The sequence below is a fragment of the Cyclopterus lumpus genome, chromosome 7, assembly GCF_009769545.1.
Source record: "Cyclopterus lumpus isolate fCycLum1 chromosome 7, fCycLum1.pri, whole genome shotgun sequence".
Lineage (NCBI taxonomy): Eukaryota > Metazoa > Chordata > Actinopteri > Perciformes > Cyclopteridae > Cyclopterus > Cyclopterus lumpus.
The window spans coordinates 8,335,600-8,349,484 of NC_046972.1; the positions used below are offsets into that span (position 1 = coordinate 8,335,600).

A 13,885-nucleotide genomic window follows, 5' to 3' on the forward strand; every position below is an offset into this window, starting at 1 on the left:
TTTGAACATCTCAGCCGGTAATTGCTTGCGATGTAGTCGGTGTAAAAGTTTGAAATCCCAGCGAATTAATCCTGCTTGACATTCTGAGGGCTAAAGGAAGTCTTACAGCTGTAGACGGTTTAATGCAAGCCCCCTGCCCGTCCCAGCATACTAAGTGATGGTGCATTTGAGAGCAGGGAAGGTGTTTGTTGTGTTTAGTGCTCTCTGTGCAAAGGCAGCGATCAGAAACTATTTCATGCTTTTGAACCCCCTTAAATGTAATACGTATGTCCCGCTATTTTTTATTGTATTGTATATTTGTACACAATATAGAAATTTCCCCCTGGGGATGAATAACGTATAATCTAATCTAATCTAATCTGGTTTCCCCAGACAGGTAGATAGGGCGGCTAGTTTGCTTCGTCTGTTGTTGGAGTCGTCGGCTTGCTTTTATTTTGTCTTTCAAATGCCTCGAGAATTGCTCATAATAAAGACATAAATGACTTTAAATAGTTTGAATACGGAGATGCTTTGCCTCTCTCAATCCTTTCAAAACCTTTTTAATACTCAGCTTTACAAAGCAGCCAGTATTCTGTGCAGTTCAACAGCGTTAGATATCATAATTAACAATAATTGATTGATTTTTTTATCAATCTGAAACAACTGAAGTGCTGGTGCAGAGACCTCATCTAAATTGCTCGCTTTCCAAATAATTGAATATTTCTGTCATAAATATTGTCAGCTCACATTCAGTGGCATTTACCCAGACTCCAGTAGCAGCATTTCACCCAATTGAAATGATTCATTTGCAGCTCTTTGCCTTATTTCCCCTTGTGGTTTTTAATCTTTTTTCCCAATCTTACTTTTCCCATTTTACACTTTTTCTCTCTCTTGCTTACTCCCCTTCTTTCCTCTGGCCTTCCTTTCCATCTACTCCCACCGACATAATATCAATTTGATAATTCCCTCTCTCCCTTCTCACATCTCTGTATGAGCAGCAGTTGGAGGGGGATCTGGAGACGCTGGCCATGGTCACATATTCCTCCCTGTGCCTCTCCATGCTGGCCCTCCTCCTCACTGTCCTGGTGCTCTCCTGCCTCCGAGGCCTCAAGTCCAACATCAGGAGCATCCATTCCAACACAGCGGCAGCCATGTTTTTGTCGGAGCTGGTGTTTCTGCTCGGGGTCAATCAGACGGAGCAACAGGTAGCCGCTGGTGGGGGGTTGTGTGCTTGTTTTAAAGTGAAGTCTTTGGCTTTCTAGCCGTCTTCTTTTTCATCGATGTCCCTCAAAAATACTGACACAATGAGATTTTTGATAAATAGCTCAGTGGATGAAGGACAGCTAGAACAGGAAAAGACAATAACTACGATAAGATGATCTCTAGTCTCTTTGATATTGGTATATTGCCCAGCCCTATTCTGTATACTGTAGAACATAATATATCCATCTTTCGCTGGTGCCGCTCCAAATGATACGTCACATTGTTCCATCCTGCTCACTTTATGCATCTCTACATCATATGTGTTATTCTGCTGCTTACTTCCTCTAAGTCTTCCTACGTCCTACGTGTGTGTGTGTGTGTGTGTGTGTGTGTGTGTGTGTGTGTGTGTGTGTGTGTAAAGAGCAGTGAATCTTAGACAGAGGGTACTACAAATATGTGCTCACTCAGCATGAAATCCAATTAATTAAGCTGTATCCCCCACAAAGTCGACTGTACGGCTGTTAACGGTGGGACTGGTTACTTCTAGCTGAACAATATGTTCTGTTATTCATGTGCATCATGCTTGGGAGAGCATGTTAGTGCACGCAGCGGTCGTGTGTGTTTGTGTGCACATTTGTTTTTACATGTTTGTGCACAATTTAATCTTTCTTTTAGTCTGTGTGTGTGTGTGCGTGGTTGTGTGTGTGTGTGTGTGTCTGTGTGTGTGTGTGAGAGTGTGAAATTCATCGTCTGGCTGTATTCCTGCCAAGGCGGCTGCTATTTCTGTGTCGTTAGGAGTATGTACAGAGCTTCTTTTAACCTCATCCGGGAAGTACGAGTTTGCTTTCCTTAACTTAACGCTGTGGAGCACTCAGCTGTAAAAAATTTAATAATACCTATTAACCCATAATATTAGGTGTATTTCTGTATGTATGGCATAACTATGTGGTAAAGCCTGTTTTTGTATACTCCTGTGTAGATTAGATACTTCACAAATGAACTTTAGAGCAAAATGAACAGTTTTTTGTATTGTTTGACAATATGTCACTCAGCCTTATTGTTTTAGTCTTCGTTGTTTACTTGTGAAAAACAGCACCCCCGTTCTCTTCGAAGACGAGGACGTGCACTTTAAGACGAGTAGGTGCTGCAAGTCAGAGCCACTTGAGCTCAACTGGCATCTTTCCTCATCTGGTTAAACAAACAAAACAGACCGGAGTTCAAATAAATCACTTTAGACCAAATTGAATGCGGCCTGAGGGTAATTTCTCAGAGATTATTCATGAGGAAGTTACTGCCAAAACAAACAGCAGCACTTGACTGACAAAAGGGGTTTGGACGTTTATCTCCGGCCCCGACAAAACGTGCTCGAATTCATTCCTGATAATATGCATCCAAACCATGGTCAGATATGTATATAGTAGCATCTCTAAAAACCTGATTTGACATCCTCTCTCGTGCATCAACGCTGCTTCAGAAGACGAAAATAAATCAATCAATCACGGACCAAAATATATGGTATAATTCAGAATATGTATTACTTATGCAGAAATGTTGTTGCAGATAATTTCACGAAAGATTTTGATTTGGAGTAAATATGTTTTTTCAAAGTTGATCATTCCACTTAAAACCAGTTAAATGATCTGAATGCATTGCTGTTTTTACTGTCGGTGCTTTCCTTCGTAAACATAATCATAGTTAACGCACTCTTGGGTGTTATTACTATAATTCATGAATTCATAAAGACATTAATTTAGATTCATATCGTTCAGTTCTGAGCTTTTCCTGGAGACATACTGTAACATGCTGCCGTTAACTAACTGCTCATGAGTCGCGTTGGTAATTAAATCACGAGTGTCTGTTACTTCATCGCTGGCACCTGCTGCCGTGTTTCATCAAAGGCTTGTTGGTTGCTTGCCAAGATGTCCGCTCGGCACCTGTCAATCAATGCAGAGATTGATATTTTGTTATTGCTCTTTTTCTTCCTCACCTCTCCTTCCCTTCTTCTTTGTTTCATCCCTTTGCTTCTCCTCTTTTCTCTCTCCATCTATCTCCATCTAACCTCCTGTCTCCCTTGCTTTAATTCTTCTCTCTGCTCCTCCTCCAGTTCCTGTGTACGGTCGTGGCCATTCTCCTGCATTACTTCTTCATGTCCACTTTTGCCTGGATGTTTGTGGAAGGCCTTCATATCTACCGCATGCAGACTGAGCAACGCAACATCAACTACGGTGCGATGAGGTTCTACTACGCCATCGGCTGGGGCGTCCCCGCCATCATCACAGGTGAGACACGCGCACAACATTCAGCTCACATGCACACGCGTAGGGTCTGATATTTGTCGGGAAGCGTGTCTCTGCATCCACTGCAACACACTGTCATGTATATGTGCACGGACACACACATCACACACACGCATTCACAATGAGTCTGTGTAGATTAGGCTTCTGTGACATTTTAATATAGAGATAGCAGAGCACACACAGACACACAGACACACACACACACAGACGCAAGCAATTTCTTCCTCGACACATATGGCAAGCAAGTCATTTCTGTCTGCTGTCTCCCTCCCTGTCTCACCCGGATACATGCTGTCAACTCCCCTCTATCTGTTGCTCGTTCTGTCACACACACACACACACACACACACACACACACCGACCGCTGTCTCACCTTGCCTCAAGAATGGATCTGTCTCCCACCACACACAAATGCACACGCACACACACGCTGGCTCATGTCTTTTTCCTCCGGCTCAGAGGTGCGTTTTAATCTGTCTGTCCCTCTTTATTTAGGCCCTTCCTGTCTTTCTTACTTTTGCGATTTCAATTTAAAAATGTGCCATTCCCATGAATGTCAAAACCTTGACAGTTGTCCAAACGAGAAATTAAGACTTCACAGTTCACGCCACAAATCTCCCAGCGACCCAGTAGAGCAACATCATAGAGGTGTGGTTGTGTTAAATGTCTGAAGGCACCATTGTGCATTTACAGCCACTATTTCCAGTTTGCAGATTTTCTTAAACATGATGTTTTGTGGCCTAAAATGACTATTTCGAAAAATATCTACTGATTAAAATGGCTGCATTAAGATCCATTCCTTTCCTGCCAAAGCCATCCAGTCACAGCCTGTGCTGCCTCTCTATTCCTGTCTGATCTGACTGTCTGGTCTCTTCGATGCAGGCCTGGCGGTGGGCCTGGACCCAGAGGGATACGGGAACCCGGACTTTTGTTGGATCTCCATCTATGACAAACTCATTTGGAGCTTTGCTGGTCCTATAGCCATCGTCATTCTGGTAACCGTCCCTTGTCTATTATGCTGATGTGCGCACACAAACTTATAGTGAACCCTGACCCTGACCTTTTATTGATGACGGTATTCATTTACTTTTTTCTTTCACTTATTTGTGTATATTCTGAGCAAAATGGAACCAGAGTCGAATAAAAGAGCATTTCATAGACTTGAATGACTATTTGGTCCACATTGATTTAGTTTTCATTTGATTCTCCTCATCACTGAAATTGCAGTATTGGATGAGTTGGACTGCCTTAATAAAGTTGCCTTACCGTCCGTATTGATTTCCCTTTATCTAGATGAACGGAGGGATTTTCATGATTGTAGCCAAGATGTCCTGCAACCCCTCTCAGAAGGAGACTAAGAAGCTCCCTGTCATGTGAGTACCCGCTCACTCTGGTTCAATGACTCTTCTCACGTTCTAAAAGGTTCTTTGTTGGCTGTTTTTCATCATGGTATGCAAATGTGTATAAAGATGGTACCGTATGAAGATTAGGAAGCTGGTGTTAATAATTTTTTTTTTTCAAAGAAGCGTTTCCTGAAACCACCTTTAGCATGACAAATACAAATGTAAGCACTACACAACATACATAACAAATAACTGCAAACAAGTTTTCAAACTTGTATTTTCATTTTTCTGCATTACAAAACGGTTGTGGATGCAGTTTTGGAAACGACTGGTGAACTAACAGGGAGCAGATGATCGTGTCAGGCCTTATTGATCATATCACATGCGCATAAAACAGCAGAAGGAAATCGCTCTCGCTGCGCCATCTGTGTCAGCATTCATCCTACAGGTTCTTTATGACGCCTTTTTACTGCTGGTTCTTGCTACTTTAGTTTTTTCTGTCTCGAAATTGTTCCATTATCCTAGTCTTAGATAATTAGATAACTAGCCAGCAGGGAAATGAAACAAAGTAATCAGAGTTATTATAAACATGTGCTGGTGCCACTCATAGCTGAACCGTGTCATTCTCTTGTGCATCCAAGTTGTAAAGATGCAACATGTTGATGTCCGACCTTCTGACCTCTGGGTTTCTCTCTCCAGTGCCACTATTCGCAATGCCTTCCTGCTGTTGCTGGTAGCAACCTCCTGCTGGCTGTGCGGTCTGATGTCGGTGAACAACAGCATCCTGGCGTTCTACTACATCTTCGATGTCCTCTGCCTCGTGCAGGTATGAACAAAGTGTATGTTTGAATATAGAAACGTTGGTTTACTCTGGCGCCGATTCCCCTTCCACCCGGTTCCTTACAGCTTTTACATTTGCGCATATGGTACCTAAATAATAGTGTTTGTTTTATTGCTGGGATGAAAAGAAGAACAAGGTGGTGCTTATTCCAAAGGAAAATACATTGTGAAAAGAGTGTTCCCTTCTTGCGCTCTCTCTCTCCCAGGGTCTGTCGGTGATGCTGGTCTTCACGGTGTTTAACTCGGAGGTGAAGGAGGCCTGGAGCGTAGCCTGTTTGGGTAAGAAGAGCCCCGGAGAAGACCAACCAAGACCCCCGCAGAACACTGTGAGTTACACAGAGCCTCCCATTTTGCTGCAGCTCGCGTCAGATATCTTGGTTTAAATTGACATTACTATGCAATCATTTGCACAACTCCTTGTGTAAATATAGATTTAAAGATGTTTTATGATTTGTACGAGCTATAATATCCTAATGTGATGGTCATTGTTGCAGGGTGAATCTAAGACCCTGATGCTAAGCTGTAAATCGCCCCGCTGCATGAACCTGCAGCCATATATGTTTTATTCTGTTCTACAGTATTGTCTTTTCTCGATGCACATTCTGTCTGTGTCCATTACTAGAACGGCACGAATGCCCTCCTGCCTTTCATTCCTCCTTCCCTCTATCCACCCATCCATCGTTCCTGTCCTCCCTCTCCTGCCTTCAGGGTTTGTCGCTGACCCAGATAGAACAATATACTGACCAGTGGGGGTCTCAGTCTCAGGTCCACTTCTACAAAAGCACTGTGCTGTGCTAGTGCTGTGTGTGTGTGTGTCTGTGTGTGTGTGTGTGTGTGTGTGTGTGTGTGTGTGTGTGTGTGTGTGTGTGTGTGTGTGAGAGAAGGTGTGAAAAGGTGTGTATGCATGTTCACAATCCAATCTACTTTTTATCCTTACTTCTATCCAGTAAACTTCGTATGTAGCCTCAGTGTGTGTGAAGGTGTGTGTGAAGGTCTGTTAGTATATACGAAGTTCATTTCACCCTTTTAACCCCCATTTTCTCTGAGAGCTCTTCCTCTCCATCACTGAGACATGGAGGGCAAAAATAACTGATCCTTTCCAAAGTATTATAAGACACAAATGACCAGCTATTCGCATCGTTTCCGACTCGACTGCTCCTGTGCGATACGTTATTTGTGACCACGGTGGCCTATTGCAGTATAGAAAGCTGAAATCTTGACCCATTTCCAGTCTAGTAGCTTCTGCTCCATTAGTTTAGCCTTCTTTTTCTTTTCTTTGTCGGTCAGCATTCAGTCACGATAATAGCTCCGACAATTCCCGGGGCACCGTAGTAAAATATCACGGTCGGTTGCTTTTGAATGCTATCCAAAAGAAAGATGTCTTGACAAGGTCCTTAAATTGTAGCCACCTATAATAGTACTCAGTGATATGGATAGAAAACATCAGTATCAGACAGAAGTCTTTTATGGGAATATGAATCATGATAACATAGCGGAGGCTAGAGGCGCACAGCGTAGCTCATAGCGAGAGGAGCATTTCGACTCAATACAGGAAGTATGATGTAACTCCAGACGATTCCATGTTCAAAAAACATCATGAGGGAGAAAATGTGCATTAAAAACTATGTGTTGTACCTTTCACTGTCATGGTTAAAGTAACTTTCTCAACCTTGTTGTGTGTGTGCATGTGTGTGTGCGTGTGTGTGTGTGCGTGTGTGTGTGTGTGCGTTCAGGCTCAGAACCCCTATCACAATGCATCTCTGTTGGAGCAGAGCGGGCTGCACCGCATCACCCTGGGGACCTCCACCATCTCCTCCGTCAGCTCCGCCAGGTATATACATTTAAAAAGGTTCACACAAACACACACACACACACACACACAGGATGCACGCACATGTCACAAACTTTTTTTCCTCCTGTAGTTCAAGAGAAAATGGTTTAATACAAGTGATGAATCATCATTCAAATATCAATTTAAGTTTGACTGATTCTCTGTGGATTGGAGAGACAGTTGCTTCAGGGAGGACATTCCCTCGCTAACAGAAACCCTGTCGTGTTTTTTTGTGGGTCAGTGGGGTAAAGATGAAGAAGATTGGATGGAACAATGTACTGTAGTGTATGTAGAGCAAAACTAATGTACTCTGAGAGGGGCGGTTGGTGTGTTTATGGCTGAGTGCGTTTGTGTGTGTGTGTGTGTGTGTGGATGCCCTCTATTATATATCTGTACTGGCCTGCGTGACTACATATACAATATACTATGTGTGTGTGTGTGTTCTCACTTCTCTCCTCTCTCCCTGCTAGAGAAAATCTCTTAGCTCGTCAGACGCTGGAACAAAACATTGTCCAGACCGGAGCGACAGACCTGGATGTAGCCATGTTCCACAGAGACGGAGGTGAACGCACAAACACAACCATGGACACAAACGCACACTCTCAACAAGCAGCAGTGACACGTTCTCCATTTCTTCACCCGTGTTTTTTTTTGTTTTTTTTACTTTCTCATCACTTTTCTCCTTCCATATAAATGTAAAGGTTAAGCTCCCATCGCAATGGAGAATAGCAACCTGACAACGCTTTTTCTCCTTCCTCTTTCTTCTTCCTTTCCTTCCCTCCTCTCACTCATCCGCTCTCTCCTTCTCCTCCCAGGTGAGGATTCGGACTCCGACTCAGACCTCTCCATGGAGGAGGAGCGCAGTCTCTCCATCCCTTCCTCTGAGAGCGAGGACAACGTCAGACTCCGTGGGCGCATCCAGCGGCGATTCAAACGCTCCAATCACAGCGAGCGTCTGCTCACAGAGCCCGCCCACAACGGTACCAAAGGTAGACGAGCGCTTAAGCAAACGATTCATCTCAAAATGTTCTTAACCTGTGCAGGGTCGCTGGGGCTGGAGTGTATAGAATCTCACTTCAGGTGAGAAGCAGGATTCCCCATGGACAGGTCGCCAGTCTAACACAGGAATAACACATTTAGACTCACAATCACAGCTTTCATTAAGAGTCTCCAGTTAACAGACCTGCATGTGAACACAGACAGACCCTCAGCCAGCAGAGTCAAACAAGTTAGGACCCCGTTTCGAAAGCAGTCCGCTCTTTTATCTCAGATATGTAGAAACAAACAAAATGTGTGGCACAAAAACATACTCGACACACGTACAGCAAGAGAAAATGTCAGCGCTGGTAGTCATGCATAACACATGAGTTGATGCACTTCAAAGTATGTGATATGAATGTTGTGCATATGAAAAGGCCAGATGTGCAAATCTATAAATCCATACAAGTAATCCATTCTTAGCTTAATTGGCCTTCTGGATCAATGAGCTCCATTCAGAGTAAAACATATGAACGGATGGAGGAGGACAGGATCCAGATGGCCAGTACAGTCCAATCAATTCATCAGTGCAGTCGAACTGAAGGCTCAGAGCCTTTTCACTGAAGGTCACAGTTTAAAGATGGCAGCCTATTCGTTGTAACGAAGCTTTAAACCCCGGATCGATTCAGTAGAGCAGTCGACTGCAGTGTGAGAGGACTGTGTGGTCCATGGACAGATGAAAAACACACAACTAAAACAATAAAACGATTTGTATTTACATTTAGTTATTCCATTGTTTAAATGTGTTGCAGAGAGAGCAAAAGCCTAACTGGATTCTAACAATTAGAACAACATGTGGTTGTCCAAGTAAGCTCTGAACATCAACGGTGCAATGACGTCATGTGTTTTGTAGCTGGAAGGAATATTGAGTATTACATTTATTCATGGGAACAAGCGATTTCATGAGTAACCTAAAAAGTGATGGTTCTTTTTGTGTGTTACAGATCTGGATGGCAATGACCTTCTGTCCTACTGGCCGGCTTTGGAGGAGTGCGAGACGCACAGCCTTCAGAAGTGGGGCTCAGAGCGCCCCCTGGGGGCAGATTACAGCAAGGACGCTGCCAACAACAACCAGACGGACGCAGCACAGACCAGTGGGGACGAGAACGGCCTCACTCAGACAAACAGGCACCGCAAGGGTGAGAAACACAAGAACACACAAGCTCAGCGGCTTGCATCTCTCCCCCGTTGGCCGTCCCTTTCCTTTCCTGTTGCCTCCTGTATGTCTGTTTATTGCTACAATAAGGGAATTGGGACAGAAAGATCATTGACAACCACAACAAGCAAGCAAGATAAAAGACCGTGTCGACCGTTGTTTGCTGCGTGCCAGTAATACGGACAGTTTTCTTATGGGACACACACACACACACACACACACCCTAAAACCTACAGTGCTAACATCTAAGCAATAGTAACATGTATCTCGGGATAATATTCTACAATCATGTTGTTTGTTTTACTATTTTCTACAGATAAAATAAAGCTTAAACCAAGTGGCAACGATCAGTCGACTGTAGGCAAGACTAAACCAATCAGAATTGACTGTAAATGGCCAATAAATTAAATGTTAATTAAGATAGTGACATGTGTATATTTAATATGAAACATACCATCATAAAGTTAGATACTACACATTCTGAAACAATGTTTTTAACATTGATTTACAGACTTGTACCGATAATAAATTGTGTATTTGCTTTTCTCTCTTACTTCTTGTTGCTTTAAATATCTTGTGCAACAAGTTACATTACATTACATTACATTACATGTCATTTAGCTGACGCTTTTGTCCAAAGCGACTTACAATAAGTGCATTAAACCATGAGTCCAAACTCAGAACAACAAGAATCAAGCAAGTACAATTTCTTCAATAACGTTAAACTACAGAGTACTATCCGTAAGTGCCATTTAAGTGCTACTAAAGTGCTAAACAACAAAGTGCTATCGGTAAGGGACATTTAAGTGCTTAAGTCATGTGATTGTTACTTTGCATATTTGATTGATCCATTTTTTTACCGAGCATCTATATATTAGTGTCTCGTCCGAGCATCTATATATTAGTGTCTCGTCCGAGCATCTATATATTAGTGTCTCGTCTGTATGCTCCAAATATATTAACGTCTTCACCTTATTGTTTGACAAAAACCTCTGGACATCCTTTCTGACTGATGCAGCCCCGGTCATCAGGGTGAAAAAGGGCCTTTTGCCCAGAGGGAGAGGGAGGAGATGTCAGTTGTTCAAGCTGCATCCACAAAGCATAACTTAAAACAAAGCTCAATCCCTGACACCTTATTTGCTTTATATACTGTTTGTCTGTTGATCATTTTGTGCAAAGTGCAAAGTCCACAAATATTGCATTTGTGTCTTAAGTCAGAGTCATAACATATTCAATGAACAATGAGTTACACTCCGATCACCTCATGTGCATGTCATGCAGAAATGATTTACCCCCACAACGCACTAAAGAGCTGGAGTCAGCTGATGTTTACAGAATGACTGAAACCACATCTGTAGCTTCAGTGCAAATATGGCCCTAAAAGCACAAGTGGCACTTTAGTGTGCACAGAACAGTGTGTAGGGTATACTTAGAATACATGTATCTAAAAGTGTCTTCCGCACGCATAGACACAAAGGTGCACCACACGTGCAAAGACACACTGAGAGTAAGTGAGGAGAAGAAATGCCGGCAAATATAAATCACTGATGCCGCCTGAAAGCATGGGTGACATTTCAGTGAACCTATTAATAGACAAAGCATATGAACACCTATTTTCCTGTCTCAGGTATCCTGAAGAATCGTATCGGCTGTCCCCCAGCACTCCAGGGTCTTTCCACCATGGGCCGCGTCCCCAGTGAGCTCAACTGGTACCGGACCTCTACGCTGGGCCACCGGGGAGTTCCTGCAGCTTCGTACGGTCGCATGTACTCCGCCACAGCTGGTGCCACTGGAGGTTCAGGTTCTCTCTCTCAACCTGCTTCCCGCTACTCCTCCAGGGAACACCTGGACTCGCTGTCCCGGAGGCAGTTGTCCAGGGATACACTAGGGAGGCAGACAGTAGGGGGGTCGAGGGACCGACTGGACTCCCGGGGTTCCAGGGACAACCTGGACCTCCTACCCAGGAGGAGAGAGCTGGGGCAGGGAGCAGGGCTAGGGGGACTGGGGCTGGATCACCAGCGAGTCTCATCATCCAGGGAGAACTTGACAGGATCAAGGGACAGACTGGACAACCACCACGCAGGTAGCCTCCACGCCTCGAGGGAGGACTTGAGTGGAAACGGGGGATTGGGAATTGAGGGATACCTCAGCGGATCGAGGTCGCAGCTGAACTCGCTAACTCGGCGGCAGGCCTCATCCCGGGAGAACCTCGGGGGGGCGCTGATGAGCAGCAGGTCGAGGGAGCAGCTGGAGACCAACGGAGGCGGAGCCCAGCCGTGTCGGGAGTGGCTCCGTACTCTGCCTCCCCGACAGCCCTCGCACCCCGACCAGCCGCCCTCCTCCTCCCCTCCTCCCCCTATCTCTGAGGAACCCCAGCAAGACCAGCTCCCAGCTCACATCAGAGGACGACTGGACTCGGCACCTCCATGTAGGTACCCCGGTCAGACTGTCCCCCAGGTCGCAGGTTCAAATCCAAACCCTCTGGGTCGACAGCCGTCAAGCGAACACCTGGATATTCTTTCCTCAATCCTGGCATCCTTCAGTTCCTCCGTCCTCACTCCCCCCACCGCTGCCTCGAACCCTGGGCCTAATGGCTCCGCCCATGGGCCCTCCCCATCCCCGCCCCAGTCAGCAACCTCCCACAGCATATCTGAAGTCTCCCCCGACTCCGAGTAAGTCCTTCTGTGTTCATACACCGTCTTCCACTAACTCTCTCCTGTCCCTTTCCTATTTTATGGCTTGTGCTTCGTCTTCAACTCGTCATTGTCTTTGATCCTGTGTAAACACACTTTTGGGCTTTTACTTTCCTGCACCTCCTCCCTTTTCTGTCCCCCTGACTGATTTCTTCTTCCTCGGCAGCTCCATAGGGATCATGTCCACTCTTCAACTCTTCTTTTCACCTCTCATATTGTTCCTTTCCTGTCTTTCCTATCTTTTTTAGCTCAACTTTACTCAGCTCCCTCTGCTCCACTTCCTACTTTTCAGCTTGTGTATCTTCTCGTCCTTTATATTTGGTTCTGTCTCTCTTCGTCCTTTTGCCTCTAACAGCTCATTTCCATTTTGCTCCTGTGTATTGTATTGACTGTATGTTGTCATCATTATGTGAAAGTAAAATTACAAACAGTATAGAAGTTCCTGTCTCAACGTATTGATGACCCTTTTTACTTTCCTTCACCTCAGAGCCAACAGAAGTGAAGGACAGTCGTGATGGCAGCCTCCATATCCCTTTATGCATTGCGATAGTGCTTGGAAAAGCAGGGACAAGTTCAAAGGTCATGGATGGTCCTGAACCACTGGGGCACGCTGGGATGTCTGGCGCCTAGAAACAAACTTGGGAGAGAGAAGACAGTTGGAAAGAAATTAAGGCAGAGAGCGTCCATGAGGATAAAAGAGGGCTCGTGGTCAGTTTGTACTGTATAAATGAAATTTGTTTCAAGTCCCACTGCCTACAATGATGTTTGACTTTTCTTTTGAACGATGACTCAACCACCTCTACTACCTAAAAACTGTTAAAGAAAAACACTAACAGACAACATCAGTCTAAAAGAAGAAGTAAAAAAAATGAAAAGACTGTAAATAACATTTTTATACATTTTGTATCTTTTTCATTGGAGATGAAGAAGAAATCTTTTGTGACGTTTTCTTTTTTTTTTTTTTTTTAAACGATTGTGTCCGTGTGAGGTTGTGAGTGAGGTTGGAGCGAGAGTGCCGTCTTGTTCGCTCCTGAGAGACATTTTCCCCTTACGAAGAAAAAAAAATACCCACATTTCTCCTGGGAAACCTTTCCCTCACACTCATCACCTCCGTGTATAGCGACGACAGGGCTCCGGCAATAGTATCTGACGAGATTATTAAAACCGCGGCATGTGGTTGAAGGGGAAAATATCAAAGTGGCGAGAAGTGATTGTAAATAGAGGGACAGGGTTATTATAGGAGAAGAGATGTGATGGAAGATGATTGTGAAGAGAAAGATGGCCGACATTAAGCTAAAGCATCACGTGAAGGTTCAAAGTCGGTGGTTTCCGCTGTCTCAGTCTCTTTCAGGAGATGGTGGCGTTTTGTGATCCACTGTATATGAATGTGACCTCGTCCTCTGTGTGTGTGTCTGTGTGCCCGGTGCTGTCTGAACCAGACCATAGGCCTATCAGTCGATTGATATTCCGGAGATCCGGCGGGTGACGGTAGATATCGGCCTCTC

General features: G+C 44.4%; 1 protein-coding gene across 1 annotated transcript in view; it reads left to right on the forward strand.

Moving 5' to 3' along the window:
- celsr3 (cadherin, EGF LAG seven-pass G-type receptor 3) overlaps window positions 1–12,895 on the forward strand; it is an 87,937-nt gene extending 75,042 nt beyond the window's left edge. Inside the window, 12 exon segments of the mRNA XM_034536788.1 lie at window positions 978–1,184; window positions 3,287–3,461; window positions 4,362–4,474; window positions 4,773–4,852; window positions 5,522–5,648; window positions 5,869–5,988; window positions 7,396–7,493; window positions 7,964–8,055; window positions 8,309–8,482; window positions 9,476–9,670; window positions 11,315–12,359; window positions 12,868–12,895. Coding sequence (XP_034392679.1) covers window positions 978–1,184; window positions 3,287–3,461; window positions 4,362–4,474; window positions 4,773–4,852; window positions 5,522–5,648; window positions 5,869–5,988; window positions 7,396–7,493; window positions 7,964–8,055; window positions 8,309–8,482; window positions 9,476–9,670; window positions 11,315–12,359; window positions 12,868–12,895 — 2,454 coding nt within the window.
- The last annotated feature ends 990 nt before the right edge of the window (window positions 12,896–13,885 follow it).